This window comes from Salmo salar, chromosome ssa02, assembly GCF_905237065.1.
Source record: "Salmo salar chromosome ssa02, Ssal_v3.1, whole genome shotgun sequence".
Classification (NCBI taxonomy): domain Eukaryota; kingdom Metazoa; phylum Chordata; class Actinopteri; order Salmoniformes; family Salmonidae; genus Salmo; species Salmo salar.
The window spans coordinates 45,934,206-45,954,588 of NC_059443.1; the positions used below are offsets into that span (position 1 = coordinate 45,934,206).

Below are 20,383 nucleotides of genomic sequence, written 5' to 3' on the forward strand. Positions count from 1 at the left end.
GTGCTCAGCGGACCTTGATGAGGCTCTACCCCATCAAACCATGCTTATTAATCATTAAACAAATAAGACAATTGGCCTTTATATACTCTGTGTCCCAGTCTTTCTATGCATGTAATGTCTGTGGGGGAATTTTGAAACAATTACTGTATGCAGATGTGCGAAAATTTGTGATGTAGATTTGTTTTTGCCATTGCTTGATCTGTTTAAAATGTAAGAATATGTTTCAGATTAACTTTAATTGGTGACTATGGAAACAAATAGAAATGTAATGAACAATGTTTTCAATATCCAACTTTATCCTCAGCAATATATTTTACAGTACACTCTTCGAAAAAAAGGTGCCATCTAGAACCTTAAAGAGTTATTCGGCTGTCCCCATAGGAGAGCCCTTTGAAGAACCCTTTTTGGTTCCAGGTAAAACCCTTTTGGTTCTATGTAGGACCCTTTCCACAGAGGGTTCTACGTGGAAAGGCTTATCCCTGGAACAAAAAAATGCTTATCCTATGGGGACAGCTGAAGAACCCTTTTGGAACCTTTTTTTCTAAGAGTGTAGGTAACAAGCTGTAGTCAGGTAGTCATTACCAGGTTATGATGAGATCTTAACTATGACCAGTAGGCTGCTTAACATAGGACATAATATAGTGGTCACAATTATGACCAACTGGTCGTTTGGTGGTCAGAAAATTACGTCATATTCTGGTCAGTAAAAATATTGTAATGACCTGGCTAGATCCTAAATGAACTAATGGATTGCGTTTAGGAATTCCCGGTTTATTAACCAAACTCAACACAGGTTACTGTTTGGCCGTAGCCCACGCCAAATAAATAAAGGAAAACAGTGTCTAACAACGGTGACCCATCTCTTGTGAAGACCAGACGTAAAGAAGGAGAATAGCATATGGTCTTAAACTTGCGGTGCTAGTTGAACTACATGTAGTTCACTGCAGGCTGTGCTTTAGGCTGTGCTTTGTACTGTAGGCTATTTTTATTTGTAAGATACTGTAGGTCCGTCTCATGGGCAGTAGTTTGCACTATCTACAACAGTACGAGAGGTGGCAGCATAGGTAAAAGCTAACTAACAATTTGCACCTATTTTCAAAATAACCGGAAATAGCAGTGAATGCGGAAGACGAAAGATGGAGGCGGCTGTGTTCATTCTGTCGCTGGTCGACTGCTGTGCTTTGATTTTTCTGGCGGTGTACTTCGTATCCTTTTCTTGAACATGAGCGAATACGTTGTGTACTGGATCTCTATTGGTATTCTTTGTTATAATCAATACGTTTTAGTGCTCGTGCTTTGTGGGTACCTGTCTGTGGCAGACGGTGCTAGTTAACGTTGCCAGTGATTTAACTATGATCAAACGGATCAATCCAATCCGTGCTGCTCTGTCTTGATAAACGGACGTTGGCGAACTAGCCAGCAAGGGCCAGTGAGCCAACGTCCTGTTCGTCCTTTGCACTGTAAAATGTCGATCTTCTGGCTGTCGACAGCAGTGTTGACATATTTTAGATGCGGTATCTGCTGCTTGTTTTTTTTCCTAGCAAAAGTTCAGTGGTTACTGCTTAGACTGTTTAAGCTCAGACTGTCAGTCCTAGTTTCTCACACAATACCCGTATTCAATGGCTTCCTTAGCTGACATTCAGAATATAGAGAAACTGTTACTGTATAGCTAGCCTGATACATCTCTGCCCAGACAGTTTACATACCTTAACTTCATGAATAGATAATTACCCTCTCCGATCTAGAGTGTGACTACATCAATGCACGAGCCTGCTGTTCGAAGTTAAACCGAGTAAGCACAGTTGTCATGGGTCATCTTTCAAATATATATTTTTTCATGTACACACTGCTAGCTGGCTCTCGAGAACCCAGGGGGCATAGCCTTCCTTTAGGGCTCTCGGTTAAAGGTGTAGACCACAGCTGGCTCACTGTAAACTAGAATCCCAAAACTGTTTTAACGGTTGGAAACATTCAATGTCGTTTGTGATAAGGTTTTGGAAACTTCTGGGACGTAGCTTTCACATTAGCGAGAAATAATATTTCAAATGCCAAAAGATACACTTGTGAATCGCAAATCGAGCATCACCGGGCCACATTTTGGTGTGCCGGCGTTTCCCAATGATCTTGAATTTTTGATTTCGTTTTAAGTAATTGCTGGCAGAGCACCCAGCTAATAAAGAGCGATATCCCACCTTGTTACCCACTCCACAAATCCGGGAGGCAGCCTGTGGTCAAAACGAATGCAATCATTCTTTTTGACCACAGAACGGGTTAACCGGGAGAGCTAAATCGAACTCCCTTCATTGGAACATTAGATTCCGTCTGGAGTATTTAAAATATAAAATAATTACACAGCAGGGTGTAACTTTGCCAAACTGTCTACTGTAAGTGTATCTTTTGTGTTTTTTCGTTGCTGATATGAAAGTTAAAGCTGCAATATGTAACTTTTTGGCCACTGGGCCAAATTCACATAGAAATGTTGTTATAGATCTGTCATTCTCATTGAAAGCAAGTCTAGGAAGAGGTAGATCTGTTCTGTGTGTGCGTCCTATGCTTCCGTTACATTTAGTTGTTGCGTCTTTGCTTTAGGTTTTGTACACCATCTTCATTCAAACAGCTGAAAATACAATATTTTTGGTTATGGAAAATATATTTCACAGCAGTTTAGACGCTACAATGATTCTCTATGTAACAGTGTAGGTTCCGTCCCTCTCTTTGCCCCAACCTGGGCTCTAACCAGGGACCCTTACACACATCAACAACTGACACCCCACGAAGCATCGTTACCCATCGCGCCACAAAAGCCGCGACCCTTGCAACGCAAGGTGGAAACCCTACTTCAAGTCTCAAAGCGAGTGACGTCACTGATTGAAACGCTATTAGCGCGCACCACCGCTAACTAACTAGCCATTTCACATCGGTTACATCTACACTATACTTGCTTGTTTTGTCAGAAACTGAAATTATGCAAACGTAGAATTTTAGCAATCAGGAATGGCGAAGCATTTTTATTAAGTTCCAAACATTTCCAAAATTCTATTGCAAGTGAAGTGTATTTACGTTTAGACAGAGCATTTGGGTAGGGTCAGGACATTTCCAACTGTAAAAGGGATGTGGAATGCCATAGAGCCCCACAGTGGAGGTGTCATAATACCCATAATACCTGTCAAACAGGAAAGTGGTTTCAATTGTTTTCAACCATTAATTTTTCCCGTATGGGATTTTTAGAAACACTTAAAATAAGGGCTGGGTTTCGTGTAGGCTTACCCTGTCGTGATGTTTTGATAACCATGTAAATCTATCTCGGACAAGGGGACTTATCAATATATTATGCGTTATTTACTATGATTTGAAAATGCTAATTAAGATCAAAGTAGACATGCAAAATGACAAATCCCTGCAAGCTCCTGCAGACCATCACAAGCTGACACCTTTGCTAACAGGTATTGTGTCAATTTAAAACTCGCATAAGGCAGTTCCGAGAATTGTACATTTAATTTATTCATTACTACATTTAGCTAACATTAGATAGTAAATCCAGAGATTCCTACCTTTGCCTTGATTCAGCAGTCCCGTCCAGATTATCATGGCATTTGTAGTTCTTTATGATAGCCACATTAGCAGCTAATTAGCGTTTCATTTTTGGTGGGTAAATACAGGCAGATATATTGATAAAAGTCACTTTATCCTAGAGAGATTTACACAGTTATCAAAAAGTCACTCAAGGGTAAGCCTACATGAAACACAGCCCTTATGCATGCATGAGGCATGCATGCATGAGAGCATCAGCTGTTCCGGACGACTGTGATCACGCTCTCCGTAGCCAATGTGAGTAAGACCTTTAAACAGGTCAACATTGACAAGGCTGCGGGGCCAGACGGATTACCAGGACGTGTGCTCCGGGCATGTGCTGACCAACTGGCAGGTGTCTTCACTGACATTTTCAACCTCTCCCTGTCTGAGTCTGTAATACCAACATGTTTCAAGCAGACCACCATAGTTCCTGTGCCCAAGAACACTTAAGGCAACCCACCTAAATGACTACTGACCCGTAGCACTCACGTCCGTAGCCATGAAATGCTTTTGAAAGGCTGGTCATGTCTCACATCAACACCATTATCCCAGAAACCCTAGACCCACTCCAATTTGCATACCACCCAAACAGATCCACAGATGATGCAATCTCTATTGCACTCCACACTGCCCTTTCCCACCTGGACAAAAGCAACACCTACGTGAGATTGCTATTCATTGACTACAGCTCAGTATTCAACACCATAGTACCCTCAAAGCTCATCACTAAGCTAAGGACCCTGGGACTAAACACCTCCCTCTGCAACGGGATCCTGGACTTCCTGACGGGCTGCCCCCAGGTGGTGAGGGTAGGTAGCAACACATCTGCCACGCTGATCCTCAACACTGGAGCCCTTCAGGGGTGCTTGCTCAGTCCCCTCCTGCACTCCTTGTTCACCCATGACTGCGTGGCCAGGCACGACTCCAACACCATCATTAATTGTCAGACGACAACAGTGGTAGGCCTGATCACCGACAACAACAAGACAGCCTATAGGGTGGAGAAAAGAGACCTGGCTGGGTGGTGTAAGAATAGCAACCTCTTCCTCAACGTAACCAAGACTAAGGAGATGATTGTGGACTACATGAAAAGGAGGACCGATCACGCCCCCATTCTCATCGACGGGGCTGTAGTGGAGCAGGTTGAGAGCTTCAAGTTCCTTGGTGTCCACATCACCAACAAACTAGAATGGTCCAAAGCCTATTCCCCCTCAGGAAACGAAAAATATTTGGCATGGGTCCTCAGATCCTCAAAAGGTTCTACAGCTGCAACATCGAGAGCATCCTGACTGGTTGCATCACTGCCTTGTACGGCAACTGCTCGGCCTCCGACCACAGGGCACTACAGAGAGTAGTGCGTACGGCCCAGTACATCACTGGGGCTAAGCTGCCTGCCATCCAAGACCTCTAAACGAGGCGGTGTCAGAGGAAGGCCCTAAAAATTGTCAAAGACCCCAGCCACCCCAGTCATAGACTGTTCTCTCTACTACCGCATGGCAAGCGGTACCGGAGCGCAAAGTCTAGGACCCAAAGGCTTCTCAACATCTTTTACCCGCAAGCCATAAGACTCCTGAACAGGTAATCAAATGGCTACCTGGAATATTTGCATTGTGTCCCCCCCAACCCCTCTTTTACGTAGCTACTCTCTGTTTATCATATATGTATAGTCACTTTAACTATACATTCATGTACATACTACCTCAATTAGCCCGACTAACCGGTGCCCCTGCACATTGGCTACCCGAACTATCTGCATTGTGTCCCACCACCCGCCAACCCCTCTTTTACGCTACTGCTACTCTCTGTTTATCATATATGCATAGTCACTTTAACCATACCTACATGTACATACTACCTCAATCAGCCTGACTAACCGGTGCCTGTATATAGCCTCGCTACTGTTATAGCCTCGCTACTGTATATAGCCTCACCACTGTTATTTTTCACTGTCTTTTTACTGTTTTTTATTTATTTACTTATCTATTGTTCACCTAATACCTATTTTTTACTAAAAATTGCCCTGTTGTTTAGTAAGCATTTCACTGTAAGGTCTACTTCACCTGTTGTATTCGGCGCACGTGACAAATAAACTGATTTGATTATTTTAAGTGTTTCTGAAATCCCCTATGGGGAAAAAGGAATGGTGGAAAATGTATTGGAACCATTTCCCTGTTTGACCGCTTGATTTTATGGGTATTATGACTCATACTGTGGTACTCTATAGGACTCATGATAAGTACAAGCTGTGCACCTGAGTGCAGAGCAGACATGAGACAGAACCTCACATTTTGTTAATGTTGGTGTAGGTTAAGGGAGTGAACATTATTTAAAATAAGGGTCAAAATATATTTGACCTAAACCCTCCCTGAATGCTTAAAAAAATCAGCCCTCCCCTATACCCAAAATAATAATTAAAACATCAAGTGGATAGCAACTTTGACTCTCCTGAACTGCCACCGTAGTCCTACACAGCACAGCCATTGGTTAGACAGCAAACAAAAACATTTTTGATTAGCAAAAGCAGAACAGGCCAGGGCTCAGGGTTGGATTATCCATTGCAGTGTGTAATGTAGCCTAGTTTCATTTACACCATCCCAGCAGCTATCTTAGAAATCTAACTTTGCTCTGTGCTTCTCATACATGCACTTTGTAGCCTATAGGCTATGGATCATTTGATTGAGACCACACTAAGTAGCCTATAGGCTATGGATCATTTGATTGAGACCACACTAAGTAGCCTATAGGCTATGGATCATTTGATTGAGACCACACTAAGTGGCCTATAGGCTATGGATCATTTGATTGAGACCACAGTAAGTAGCCTATAGGCTATGCATCATTTGATTGAGACCACACAAAGTAGCCTATAGGTGCACTTGATATTGAGTGCCCAGCGGAGAATCAGAGATGAGGGGCGGTATCGGACACACATTGATATATAGCCTAATAAGCAACTACTTCTAAAACTCAGAGAAATATTGACATTTCGATCTATTACAAATTACATAACCCTGTCCTGGACTAGATTAAGAAAATACTAACCCCTCCCCTTGACTAAAATTGAAAAAGCATGACCCTCCCCCATTTTCCTTCAGGTAACCATTCTAAATGTTGATCCATCCCTAAATCCATTTGAATGAAATCACTTTTTGTCAGGATCCCTTTTTGATTTAAACAAAACTTTCCATACATGTTTGCCCATGGAAAAAGTGGTCAGAAAGTGACTTTTTGGACCTGATTGCCAAAAGGTTCAGGAGATAAAGGTGCTAACAGTTTACCAATTTTGCGTACCCCACCATACCATGAGACACTGGAAAAGATAGTTGAGTTTAATATCATTTAAAAGCTTACAAACAGTTTTGTCAAACTATTTTATTTCTTGGAAAAATATTTTTGGAATACAAATTGTCATATTTTTTAAAAACCTTTTAATGTAAATTATCAAAAAACAGATAAACTCCAAATATTTTCATATTCTCATATATCCTATTTCACATAATCTGAGGTTTCTGTGTTGTGCCCGCCATCGGTTGAGACACAACATGGTCTTGAATACAGGGTGGGTGTCATTTCAATCATAGAAATGGAATTCATAGAATGGAACTATCCCTTTAGACCACTGCAATTTAGCTGGTATACCATTGACATTTAAATTGAATTGACATTTTAACTTCTAATTACTACCACAAAGATGACCGCCCATCGTCGACTGTCAACGTAAATAGTTATGTCAATTCTATTATCTATATTTCTATGATTTCAATAGGTTTCCTACGAACGATTGACAGGATCATTTAAAACAACAGATATACCCATCCCAGTCAACATTCGCTGATGTGTGGACCTCCAACCATCTTTGTGGTACCATTTGAAATTTGACATTTCAATTTTATTCCCATATTTGTACATTTATCAGCCAAAACATGACACCCACCCTGTATTCAGGAGCATGTTGTGTCTTAACCGATGACACAACACAAAAATCTTGTAAAATATGGTCTAAGCTACAACATATGCGAATAGCGCTTTTAAATAATTAACAAAGGTAAAAAAATAAAAAAAAGACATTACAAAAATAAATCTACTAATTATCAAACAATTTGACAACCCTGTTTGTAAGCTTTTAAATGATATAAATCTCATCCGTTTATCTTTTCCAGTGATGACGACATGGTATGGTGGGGGTATGCAAAATGGGTTAACTTTGAGCACCTTTATCTCGTGAACGTTTTGGAATTCAGGTCCAAAAAGTCACTTTCTGAGCATTCTACAATGGTTAAATAGGCCTATGTATGGAAGGTTTCATTCCAATCAAAAGAGGTGCAGTCAAAAAGTTACTGAATTCAAATGGATTTACCCTACATGTAGTTAGTAACGTTCAGCTTCCTGACTTATACTTCTGTGGCCCGTTGTCTCCAGTTGTCTTTTTATTTATTGCGTCCTGTATGCTTGTGCTCATATACTTATCATAATGTGTATCTGCAGTGGGTTGTACCAGAGCTGGTAGGCCAGGCCCTGGCAACAGTGCTGATGCTTGTCTCCCTTCACTGGTTTGTCTTCCTACTCAACCTGCCTGTGGCCGCCTGGAACATGTACAGGTAAGTACGCTGTACCTACTGTTTGAGATGACAACTGAATGTTAATGATCAACGGCAACTTCTTTTCTCATTTAAACAGTAAAGCCACTTTTGTGTATGAGGAGATGTCAGCAGTGGCTGTGTGTGAACCTTACAATTCACTTCATTTTTAATTCACATTGAAATTAATTTTGTGACGTCAGCATACAAACATAACACAATAAATTACATGCAGTACTGAAAACTGGAAAGTTAATATACAAATCACACATTTCCATTTTCACATTCTACTGTGACCATGTATTGGGCCTGCATCTGTCCTATGTCCCATTGTTTACCAGGCTAATAGCTAATGAAATGAAACTTGCCTTCCTCCTATTCTTACTGAACAATGAGACCCTTAATCTCCTTCTGGAGGGCAGCAGCTGAAATCATTGGGCAAGATTGTGTGTGGGGTCCTCTATGATGCTCTTGGCCTTGTCCCTTGCCTGTTTGTCATAGTGGCTCTGAAGCCCCCTGCATTGCAGCCCGCAGAGCTTGAACCCTATGTTCACAGTCCGCCTGAGGATACCCTTATTAGCCACTGACTGCCCACCGTAGCAGGCCAGGAAACAGAAAGTCAGCACATTCTCTATATGGCAGGTGTAGTAGTTGGAGAGTATTCAGGTGTTGACATTCAGTTGTCTGTCTGCGCAGGAGGTACAGTCGTGGTTGAATTTTTTTTTATTGATGTTCTGAGTGTTGGCATTAAAAGAGGGTGTGCTGTCCATGATGGTTCCCAGGTACCTACAACTCCACACACTCTATCTCTTCACCAATCAGGACTAGGTGGTTCACTGTGTCTGCCTTTCCCCAGAAATCAGTGAGCAGTTTTGTTGAGTTTGAGGTAGTTGTTATTGCACCAGTCATGAACCCTGTTTACTTCTGTTTGGAAATGCAGTGTGTCATCTGGTGGTGTCATCTGCATATTTCACTGCCAAGCAGTTCCCATCGGAGCCTTTCAGGTCATTGTTGTATATGAGTAATAGCACTGTAGAGATGACAGTTCCTTTTGGGGAACCGGTAGATGTACACGAGGAAGTGATGTTATTGAACTTGACATACTGCCCCCTGCTCAGCAGGAAGTCCAGCACCCACAAGTAATACTAGAACTATCCTAGCCCATGTAAGCCCCTTTCAAACTCCCCAACTCTTAGAGATATATCCCATCCCCAAGCAGTTTACTACAATACCATGGGTGTTCTTTTGTTTCAAGTGTTGTTAGTTTCCCTCTACCTATTGTTTATCTGACAGGGTTTGGAAGGTGCCCATGGGAAACATGGGGGTGTTTGACCCCACTGAGATCCACAACCGGGGACAACTAAAGTCTCACATGAAAGAGTCCATGATCAAACTCGGCTTCCACCTGCTCTGCTTCTTCATCTACCTGTACAGGTAAGAGACTCCCTTGCTGTCTGGGATTCTATATGCTAGCCGCTGTCATATGTTACTGTACTAACATAGCTAATCTTACTGCTTAGTACAGGATAACTTTGATTTTTAGCCTGAGCTTAAGTTTAGTTTTGAAGTCCTTTCTTCACTTGTCACACGCTTCCTTTCTCCTCCACAGCATGATCCTGGCACTGATCAACGATTGAGACCCCCATGGCCGTTTTAATCCATTTGGCCAAATCACAAACTAATCAGTATGTGGTGTTCAATATGTCCTGGTCCTCAGTCCTCTGCTCAGCTGGAGTCGCATGACCTTACCCCCCCCCCCCCCATTCCTTCTGTGTTCTCATAACTGCCCTGGAATTGTGTGTGTGCTCGCTTGTGCACGTGGGTATGTGTGTGTTCTTTCGTTCAGCCTGTGTCCAACAATGCTGTCCATGCACTGCTCCTCTGGGCAGATGGAAAACATGACAATCGTACAGGCTAGATGGTGCATACGATTTAGCATTTACAGCCAAGAGCCAATCACAACAGCTAGCACATCCTCTTGCAGCCTGCCGAACATCATCTTTGATTTGTCATATTTATTTTGTTGTCTCTTGTCAACATGCTGGAAAATCCTTGAATTGAATATCCTTAGCAGAATACTAACCTGTGTTTTGGCAAATCTATTTCTATTATATTTTCTTGCAGAGTCTCTTATTAACATCAATAAGTTATAGATCTGACATCCCCTGACTGCTGAAAGGTGCACATTTGATTGGTATTATAAAACAAAGTGTTCTCAGGGGGAATACATGCACCTGGATTGGAAAATGTTTTTCAACCCTATTTTATCACTCTTACTGTGTATCAATGGGCAATATAACCTTGGGCTCGAATCAATCCGTAGCGCTGAAGAGCTGCGCTGTAGCGCAATTTCATTTAAGGTAATTTCCAATTGAGCTGACATGCAGCATTTATCATGAATGCAGTCTCCGCGAACATTGCCTTTACATTTGTATCGCGCTTCAGATTGAATCAAACCCCTTGTCTGTATGATAGTTGTATTACATGTCACTATGTATGACAGAAGCACATTTATTACACATCACTATGTATGTCAATGTGAACATTTTATTTGTGCTGTTTGAGAATGACCATGTTCCAGCCAAATGTACTCCATGGGGAAGGGCGCGTGTTCCGATTGTTTAAATCAAACTAAAATGACTCAAGTTTTATTTTTGCTTTTGAAAATTATTTGTGGGGTTTCTTAAATAAATAAACTTGAAAGATAACACGTTGGTGTCTTTTTCTTGCGAGATTGTATTAACCCGTATTGAGGTAGGGCTAATACAAAGTGAAACCTTGGGAGACTTATGCATGTTCTGAGAATATAATAATTTCTGTGGCTGTGTTTCGTAAGCTGCTAATCATTAAAGCCATCACTCACGGTCTTAAAACCCTGAATGCTTTATTGAAAATATGCATACATATCTTCTCCTACACAACATTACATAACAGTACAATCACTTTTTTTAATAACACATTTAAATGCAAAATGGATTCTTCCGAACCTGGCCACTAACAAACAAACCTAATAATGGCTTCTCACCTCGCCAAGCGTTTACAGCAAGGAGTGCAAAATAAGAAGCCCCAAAATAAGGTAAGTCTCAAAAGAACAAAAACTTGCATTAGCTGAACCTAGAACACCACATCTGTGATTGTTTTAGTGTTTGATCTGTACTGAGGTGTGTGGTGTGTGTATACATATTTTTTATATCTATCAGTCTTCTGTAACAACAAGCTGGTGGTGGATGTAATGACCCGTGGGCAGGCGCTCGCCTGATGCAGGGGAGATCTGTGTCACAGAAAAATGCTTAGCCTATATGCTGTTCTTACACTATCTCATTATACATGCCATAACATATACAGATATAAAGATCATACCATATCAGAAAAACTTATTTTGCTTGACTGTCCAACAGGAACAATTTGTACATGTTCATAATTATCTGATACACGTGTGTACAAATGCATTACACATACATGATTAATTGTGGAAAAAGAAATGGTTGAAGTACAGGGAAAATAAGATGAAGTGATAAATGAAACAAAACGATAGTAACAAAATTCACAAAAGCCATAAAAACAGATAAAATGTCTGAAAAAAACCTGTCAGCCTGTATTGAATACATAAATCAGGAAAATGAAAAACAAACAAAGCAGCAAATAAATGCTAATTTCACCACAGCTAGAGAAAAAGTGGATACACCAAAAACGGGAGGGATAGGAGAGAAGGGAACAAGTGAGAGGCAAGGAGAGAAGAGGGAAATGTAGGTAAAATGAAAACAGCACAATGGTGGACACATAAATGAGATCAAAGTCAAGGAAAACCCAGTAAACCCCATTGCTGTGAAGGGTGATACAACCCAGTTCAAACAGCAACTTTAAGCAATTCCTTCCCCACTACCTAACCTCTCCACAACTATAACCTCCTAAACGTTCCCATTAGAAAGTTAGCCTCAGCACGTGCTTCACTAGGTCTAGCAAGGACTCTGAAGAGTAAGAGCATAGCCACCATATAATCAAATGCTATTTAGCTGTGAACCACAGGTGGTCAAAATAGTTTCTTCTGGCAGCAGTGAGGCCTAAGCAACATGCACATCAATCTCACCATCTCACCAATTCGGGGAAACAAAGCTACATCCAATTTAAAAGGATATTTTACTGTGTTAAAAACTAAACAAACGTAATCATCATAACCATACAAGCATCTCCAAGATTCACTTAGATTTGTGGATTTTATATCCATCCGATTCAGTTAAAATGCCTGTAAGTCCTATCATTTTAAAATAGCTAAACGTTTGAGGTTAAATAAAAAACGTAATTATTTCCAGCGTGTGAAAACCACAATCTCGTATACGTTGAGACGTTTATTAGAGGCAGCAATGAATAAACCAATAAAAATGACTTTCCTGTTGGAAGAACAACATAGATATACAGTGCCGTGAAAAGTATTTTCCCCCTTTTCGATTTTTTCTATTTTGGCATATTTTTGATAGTGAATGTTAGCAAATCTTAAACCAAAACCTATTATTAGATGAAGGGAACCTGAGTTTACTAAAAAATGTATTAACAAAGTAATGCAACATCCAATTACCCTGTGTGAAAAAGCAATTGCCCCCTTACACTCAATAACTGGTTGTGCCACCTTTAGCTGCAATGACTGCAACCAAATGCTTCCTGTAGTTGTTGATCAGTCTCTCACATCGCTGTGGAGGAATTTTCACCCACTCTTGCACGCAGAACTGCTTTAACTCAGCAACATTTTGGGGTTTTCAAGCATGAACTGCTCATGTCATCTCAATTGGGATTAAGTCTGGACTTTGACTAATCCATTCCAAAACATGAAATTTGTTACTTTTTAACCATTTTCATGTAGACTTGATTGTGTGTTTTGGAGCATTGCCTTGCTGCATGATCCAGCTGCTCTTCATATTCTCCTGTAGAACTTTCTGATACAGAGCAGAATTCATGGTTCCTTCTACTAAGGCAAGTCGTCTAGATCCTGAGGCAGCAAAGCATCCCCAAACCATCACACTACCACCACCATGCTTGGTATGAGTTTCTTACTGTGGAATGCAGTGTTTGGTTTCGCAGGACATAATGGGACCCTTCTCATCCAAAAAGTTGACTCAAGTTTGCCAAAAAAGTACCTGGATTATCCTCAAGACTCTAGGAAGAATGTTCTAAGGACAGACTTTTCAAAAGTTCTATGGACAGACTTTTCAATTACACCTGACAAAAACCAAACACTGCATTCCACAATAAAAACCTTAAGCATGATGGTGGTAGTGTAATAGTTTGGGATGCTTTGCTGCCTCAGGACCTGGGCGACTTGCCTTAATAGAACAAACCATGAATTCTGCTCTATATCAGAGAATTCTACAGGAGATTGTCAGGCTATCCGTCCGTGAGCTGAAGCTGAAACGCAGCTGGGTCATGCAGCAAGACATGATCCAAAACACACAATCAAGCCTACATGAAAATGGCTAAAAAGCAACACATTTGAAGTTTTGGAATGGCCTCGTCAAAGTCCAGACCTAATCCCAATTGAGATGTTGTGGCAGGATTTGAAACTAGTAGTTCATGCTTGAAAACCCACAAATGTCACTGAGTTAAAGCAATTATGCATGGAAGAGTGGGCCAAAATTCCTCCACAGCGACATGAGACTAATTAACAACTACAGGAAACATTTGGTTCGAGTCATTGTAGCTCAAGGTGGCACAACCAGCTACTGAGTGTAAGGGGGCAATTACTTTTTCAAACAGGGGCATTGGGTGTTGCATAACTTTGTTTATGAAATAAGTATGTAACTGTTGTGTTATTTATTCACCCAGGTTCCCTTTATCTAATATTCGGTTTTGGTTGAAGATCTGATAATTCAGTATCAAAAATATGCAAAAGGAGACAATTAGAAAGGGGGCAAATAGTTTCACAGCACTATATATACCCTTACCACTCTCCACCACTACAGCCCTCTCTATATATAGCAACGTACTAATCATGACAATAAATAATATTATCAATAATAAATAATAAACTCTCAACGAGGCAGGTGAAAAGTGGCAGTCCTGGGGTTAGCTCCGAGACAAAAGAGGATGGGGCCTGGCTGAACACAGGAGGTGCAGACACTGTGAGCCACACAGGTAAGAGGAGGTGGGAGACAGGTAAGCGGAGGTGGGAGGTCAAGGTGGCTGCTGGGTAATCAGTTAATTTATGTGATTTGTCTGACATCTCCGTGTGTGTGTAACGTTATCACCTGCCGCCGGAGCACAGCCCCAGAGCCAAACCACCAGAAAGCAGCTGTCAAAACGCAATAGTTTCTCTGCTTCATTCGTTAGAGTCTAGTGTTGTTCTCCTGGAATCGAGAAGTAGTGTCTTCTGCTCCAAGGTCACCATCAGCTGTCCATGCTACAACATTCTTTCAGGGAGAGAGAGAAACAGAAGAGCATTTTCATTTATCGTTTATTTTTTTTAACATTTATTTTTGCCCATCCCCTTCTTCGGACTACAAAAAGAAACTTTGTTTTTACCGTTTTTTTTATTTTGTTGTTACATGCAGTCTACACACACATACACGTTTAACATACAATTTTTTTTTTTTACAGTAGTTACATCGCAATAATAAAATAATTAGATATTTTTATATACATTACATCTATATAGAATAGTACTTATACATTGCGTTGTCAGTCATAACTATTTTAGAACATGAGCTTTTAAAACCACACCTCAGCTACTCTCAGTCCATCCCACCTGTCGCCATAAACCACCCTCATGATTTCTGTGCTGTTCACATAAAATCTGAAACGGTCTAATCCTATAGGATCTACATATTGTAAGTTAAACATACATATTTTTTTACATTGTTGATTGATTGACTATGGATTTCTAAATCTCCCAACAATGCTATATGTAGAGTTCAATATAGCAGAGCATTTGGGTGTATATTACCTTTTCTTCTTGGTCCACCCCTACACAATAGACATAAAAACCTACAAATTGTTCTACAAATGGTCTTTTACACCACATTTTGTCTCATAATTACAATGTGGAGGCTATGGTAATAATAGACACTGAACCTAAAAACATATGGCAGATATAATGAGGGCTTTAGACCACTAGTTAAAGTATGATGACCAGTAAAATAAATCTGTACCGTTTAGCCCCTCAGCGTCCTGGACATCAAGGAAAGGGGCGGGCCCCCAGATTCGGACGGTGCCGTCGTCTGAGGCGCTGGCCAGAAGACCGGGCACTACAGGATTCCAGCTCACACAGTTCACTGTACGTGTATGACCTGTCAACTCTGCGATGGGCAGCTCACTGCGCCTGTGCCAGATGTACACTTTGTGATCTGTAGATGGACACACAGTATAAACCAGACCATGCGAGTGTTCCATATTCTCCTCTACCTTTTCATGGGTCATGTTCATTAGGCAACAAATGGAAGAAAACAGACAAACAGGGAGGGACTACCTGGCCTTCCAAAAATAAACGTTAATTTTCCTTTGCAAACTGTTTGAAAACGTTTTCCGTTGCATAAGCTAATAAACTGCCCTGATGTGTGAGTGAGTTAGTGTGGTTATACTGACAGGTTTTCAAATAGTACTGAAAGTAATGTCAAAGCATAATTTGGACTCAGATGAGATCGACTAGAAGGGGACGTGGCCTTACCCTCACTCCCACTGGCGATGAAGTCTTCGTTGTGTCCTCCAAAGCAGGAGTGGATGGTGTAGAAGCCCTGTGTCACGCCCTGATACTTCCTCACCAGCACCCGGTCATGTAGGTCCCACAGGTGGACACCCTACAGACAGACAGAATATTGACCAGTGCACTCTCAGACAGCTCGACATAATCCCAACCAACCCCCAAAAAGCCAAACCACTCACCTGAGTAGCCACATTCAGCAGAGCTAACCTCCCATTCTTTGAAACTGTGAAAGACATGATTGGATGGTCCTCCTGGACTCTATGGAAGTGCAGCACAAACACAAAATTAAAATGACAGAACTTGCAGAAGCACAGGATGGGCCTCGTGCATATAGAAACAATGATTAGATATGACAATGGATGGGACTAACTCACATGTTTCTGTCCGTAAGGTCTTCAAAGTTGTAACCACGGATACGCTGGTGTGTGTCTGATGCCAGGACGGTCCGAGCGTCACCCAGGCACCACAGGCACTGAACCCTTACTCCTTCCCACGAGTCCAGCAGGTTACCATCCAGATCCTGGGGATAAGGTTATATCAACCTCAATGAACTGATCAGTCCAACACACACAATAGCTCAATCTGCCCTTATGCTGGGACAGACCCGGTCACACCCTGATGGAAGACACTCACACACTGGTAGAACTGGCCCCTCTGGCCTCCGGTGACGAAGCGCTTTCCGTCTGGATTCCAGGCCACACTGGTCAGACTGTCCTCGTGTGATTGGCTCATCTTTGTCCGCAACTCACCCGTCTGGCCAACGACAAGAGACATGGGTGAGTGAGTGTTTTAATGCCTAGTTATAACGTGACAATAACAACTACCATTTTCATCCTGGTGAGAGTAAGATGTGGAAGTCATCTCTAATTTACCTGCAACACAATCATTGAGGAATAGAACTGTGTAGAGGACTTTTGATCTTTCCAACAGCAAGCATCCTGGACAAAAAGTCAATACAACGTTACCTGTACGTTCCACAGCCACAGCTCTGAGCAGTCATCGGGGCCACAGGCAATCAAGTAAGTGTCATCAGGGCTCCAGGCCAGGTATGAGACACCGTAGGCGTGGCCCTCAAGAGTCTTCATCAGCTTCAACTGGTGACTCTCCTGTCAATCAGCAGCACAGTTATCACCTCAGCTAATCATTTCCCCCAAAGTTCACATCTTCCCGCCTCCGCCACCCCTTTGAAACCCCCCTCTCTTATGCTCTGTTTACTAAAACCTGATACACTTATCAGCATGATAATGGTTCATCTGTAATGAGAAAGGCTCCTACTGTGTTGACATGCCACACAATGACTGTGGTGTCTTTGGATCCCGTGGCCAGTTTGGTGCCGTCATTGGAGAACTTGCAGAACCACACTTCATTGCAGTGTTCGGTGAGGATCTGCTGGGTATAGCAAGGGAACTGTTTCCTGCAGATAACAACACTCAGACGTCAGGGAGCGAGGACATAGAGGAGAGAATAAGGTTTTGTTAATTCCAGGAATAGACCTTATCACCCTGAACATTCTACCCAGATAGTGTGGGTAGCTAATAAACATTTTTTAATCTAGGGCAGATAGTGGCAATGCGGTAAGGTTTTTGCATTGGTTTAAATGAAGCACTTCACTTCCATTAGAAAATGTGAACGTCAGAAAACGAACGTTAGTTAATGGCGTGTGAATACATACAATCTACACATACAATGTGACATAACAACCACAATAGAAGCAAAACAAACTATTACTGGGAACTTAGACCATTACAACTACAGCTGAGGTCCAAGGCAAGGCAATTTTGACGGCAAAATGAAGGGAATGAGCACAGGAAGGACAGACAAATACAGACAGAGTATAGAATGAAGAGCCTTACCGGCTGCAGGCGTGGTCCAGGAGGAGGGACACAGAGTCCAGGCCACTGTCCAGTTTGGTGTTGTGGTAGAGGCAGCGCTCTCTCTGCAGCTCCACAGCCTGCCTCAGCAGGGTCTGCAGCCGGCGCGGAGGCAGCATCACAGAGGGAGGCAGGTACGCTGCAGACAGGAGAAGGGAGGGAATGAGGCACAGTGTGATAAGATAGGAATGAGGGGAACAAAGAGAGAGGGAGAGAGATAAATTGTTTAAAAGAAAGTCTATTCTTAAAATGTCACTCGAAATGAAGAGGAACAAAATATCTGTGTTTAAAGGCCATCAATTCTGTTTCAAATCTGGAGTTTTAGGTTCTAAATGAACCTATTAAAACTCACGGACGCTTAATAAAGCTCAAACCAAGTTTATTCACCCATTGGGTCGATACAGCTGCATAAGAAAAAGACATTCACATAAGCACTGATATTTAACCCTTTCTCCTATGCTGAGTCTCCTCCAACACATCTGAACAGCCAATGCATCTCTGTTGCTAGACAGAACCGTAGTGATATCTGTTCTTCCTCACTTCATCTGACCTGACCTCTATCCCAAAGTGCTCACTCGTCCCCAACTCACAGCTGTCATGTTGACCCGTACCAGACTGTCTTTTCTCCTCCCATAGGATCCCTGATGGCTAACAATAACATATCCAGACAGAATGTAGACGTTATACATTTCCCTCTCTCCCTCAGTGACATGAATAAGTATATTTCATATTCTCAGAACCCAACAAGAGGAATTCATTTGATAATAAAGGTGCACTCATCTTAAACAAAAATGGGGGGAAGGATGAATGTGAGGATATGGTATGTGTGTGAGTGTGAGATGTGTATGTGTGTGAGATGTGTATGTGTGGGTGTGTATGTGTATGTGTGGGTGTGTGTGAGATGTGTATGTGTGGGATGTGTGTGTGAGATGTGTATGTGTGTATGTGTGCGTGTAAGATGGCACTCACTCTGTAACTTGTCCAGGAGTTTAGTGCGGGAGGCAGTGCCTTTACCCTCCCACTCTGCCTTTGCTCTCAGGTCCTCTGCATGGCTGCACATCAGGTACCTTGGAAATAGATGACATCAGCATTAGGCTGCCCTGCAGGTCTCACCCCCAGCACCGCGAAGACAGACAGGGAATCCCATGATTCTAGCTCACTCAAAATCAGCTAAAATTCAAAGAGGAGCAAAAAATTTGTATTTTACAGATCCCATACCCTCGACCATACTGAACGAGGATTGGCTGTACTACACAAACACTCCTCACTGATGGAATAGTTAGCTCTCACACATTGCAAAAAAGGCTTAGCTATATCGCTGTGATCTAGGCTATTTCGTTAGGGTGGGGTAGGGCATTAGGACTGTGATCAGAGGTAGCTACCCGCTCAGGATGTGGATGCGCTCTGTGTTGTACTTGAGGGGAGTGAGCTCAGCTCTCAGGACCTGCAGCGCCTCCAGGATCTTGGCATCCTCCAGATACTCCAGGTACTTCTGCTGCAGGAGCAGGAACTTCATCCGCTATAGAGGAGAAAATAAGACGGACAGGGGAGGAAAGGACATATACAAATATGAGTGCATTATGAGTTAAGCACATGCATATTAAAACATATCAAAATGGTTGTCTGTGAGGAAAATTTAGCCTACACATCCTACTCTTTTACTCTGACAAGCAATAGGTGTCAATGTCTTGTCCGAATTCTACTGTAGCTAGTGCCGAGTGATTAACCGAAATGTTGGTTATTTTTCGCTTTTTAAACAACTAATTGAAAGATATCAGTTCAATTATTTGAATTCCATTTTATTCAGGTTTTTTTCTGTGAGCGCAATGCGCAGTTTCTCTAGAGATAAATCAGATCAAGCCCGAACTGCGCAATGTAGTAAGGGAGTTTCCAACAGTCCAATAATCTACATAGTTTTGTGCAGAACACGTGGTAATTACCTACAATGACCATAATCAAGAGAGAGAGAGAACGCGCAATCGTGAGGTATCGATACCTGAAAATACATAATCTAAGATTGATAGTTGGTATTCAGCAGTCATAAAATTATGCCTTATTTACTGTGAAGAACTACTAAAATAGTGATTTTGTCAGACAGCATAAGCATCAGTTCTACAGAGATGATGACGTGGAATTAAATAATTGCCATCAAATAGGCCTAAAACAAATGTAACATACTGAAAACCTTAAATATTTTATTAAATGTGAATAGATTATGGTTAATAAGCAGTAATGGGCAGTCACTACCATCATGGGACTTTTATTAATTGTTTTGTTCTGTGTTGTTACAGCATTCAACCCACATAATGCATAGTGCATTTAATGTTAAAAACAATAATTGAAAACAGTGATTATTTTATATATAATCGAACCAAAACCGACCTCAAAATGCACCAATCACTCAGCACTAACTGTAGCACTGTTGGGCTCACCACAATAGCACTTGGAGAATGCATCAATGCTTTCAGCTCATTCAGGTCACTTTCAGCCTATATTTAAACAAAAAAATACACACTGGTTATTTTCTAACTACAGTACATTTCAACTTAATAAACGAAATTGTTGTTTAAAAAGTTTGAGAGGAATTAATAAAATAAAAAAACATGTAGAATAGATGTGTTGTGTACCTCTAAAGTTAGATGACTAAAAATAAAAACATCTGGTTTCATCACCTT

The 20,383-nt window shown here is 41.6% G+C and overlaps 2 protein-coding genes across 5 annotated transcripts in view; one reads left to right on the plus strand and one right to left on the minus strand.

Moving 5' to 3' along the window:
• The first annotated feature begins 1,085 nt into the window (after positions 1 to 1,085).
• Positions 1,086 to 10,858, plus strand: cnih4 (cornichon family AMPA receptor auxiliary protein 4). Of its 2 annotated transcripts, XM_014168978.2 has the most exons (5): positions 1,086 to 1,205; positions 1,724 to 1,792; positions 8,059 to 8,171; positions 9,444 to 9,584; positions 9,760 to 10,858. In XM_014168978.2, exons 1-5 carry the CDS (start codon positions 1,137 to 1,139, stop codon positions 9,785 to 9,787), a joined length of 420 nt encoding a protein of 139 aa, XP_014024453.1. In that variant the 5' UTR covers positions 1,086 to 1,136; the 3' UTR covers positions 9,788 to 10,858. The 2 variants fall into 2 exon arrangements, with proteins under 2 accessions (XP_014024453.1, XP_014024462.1); XM_014168987.2 differs by lacking the exons at positions 1,086 to 1,205; positions 1,724 to 1,792 and adding an exon at positions 1,238 to 1,256.
• A 159-nt stretch (positions 10,859 to 11,017) lies between these two features.
• Positions 11,018 to 20,383, minus strand: part of LOC106584119 (WD repeat-containing protein 26) — a 13,290-nt gene continuing 3,924 nt past the window's right edge. Inside the window, exons 2-14 of one of the 3 annotated variants that reach the window (XM_014169011.2) lie at positions 20,381 to 20,383; positions 20,141 to 20,197; positions 19,091 to 19,227; positions 18,678 to 18,775; positions 17,691 to 17,847; positions 17,113 to 17,251; positions 16,803 to 16,943; positions 16,471 to 16,590; positions 16,212 to 16,357; positions 16,017 to 16,095; positions 15,802 to 15,931; positions 15,287 to 15,481; positions 11,018 to 14,538 (exon numbers count right to left, since the gene is read on the minus strand). The exon at positions 20,381 to 20,383 is cut by the window's right edge and continues 97 nt beyond it. In XM_014169011.2, the coding sequence (XP_014024486.2) occupies positions 14,465 to 14,538; positions 15,287 to 15,481; positions 15,802 to 15,931; positions 16,017 to 16,095; positions 16,212 to 16,357; positions 16,471 to 16,590; positions 16,803 to 16,943; positions 17,113 to 17,251; positions 17,691 to 17,847; positions 18,678 to 18,775; positions 19,091 to 19,227; positions 20,141 to 20,197; positions 20,381 to 20,383 (1,476 nt within the window). In that variant the 3' untranslated portion in view covers positions 11,018 to 14,464. Of the gene's footprint in view, positions 14,549 to 15,286; positions 15,482 to 15,801; positions 15,932 to 16,016; positions 16,096 to 16,211; positions 16,358 to 16,470; positions 16,591 to 16,802; positions 16,944 to 17,112; positions 17,252 to 17,690; positions 17,848 to 18,677; positions 18,776 to 19,090; positions 19,228 to 20,140; positions 20,198 to 20,335 lie in introns of all 3 variants that reach the window. The other 2 variants (XM_014169001.2, XM_014169020.2) reach the window with 2 other exon arrangements.

Excerpts from the sequence above, each read along its gene's own strand:
- cnih4 (XM_014168978.2), top strand. The coding sequence starts at position 1,137 with ATGGAGGCGGCTGTGTTCATTCTGTCGCTGGTCGACTGCTGTGCTTTG. Across the intron at positions 8,172-9,443 it reads GCCGCCTGGAACATGTACAG|GGTTTGGAAGGTGCCCATGG; the intron begins GTAAGTACGCTG and ends TTTATCTGACAG. Across the intron at positions 9,585-9,759 it reads TTCTTCATCTACCTGTACAG|CATGATCCTGGCACTGATCA; the intron begins GTAAGAGACTCC and ends TCTCCTCCACAG.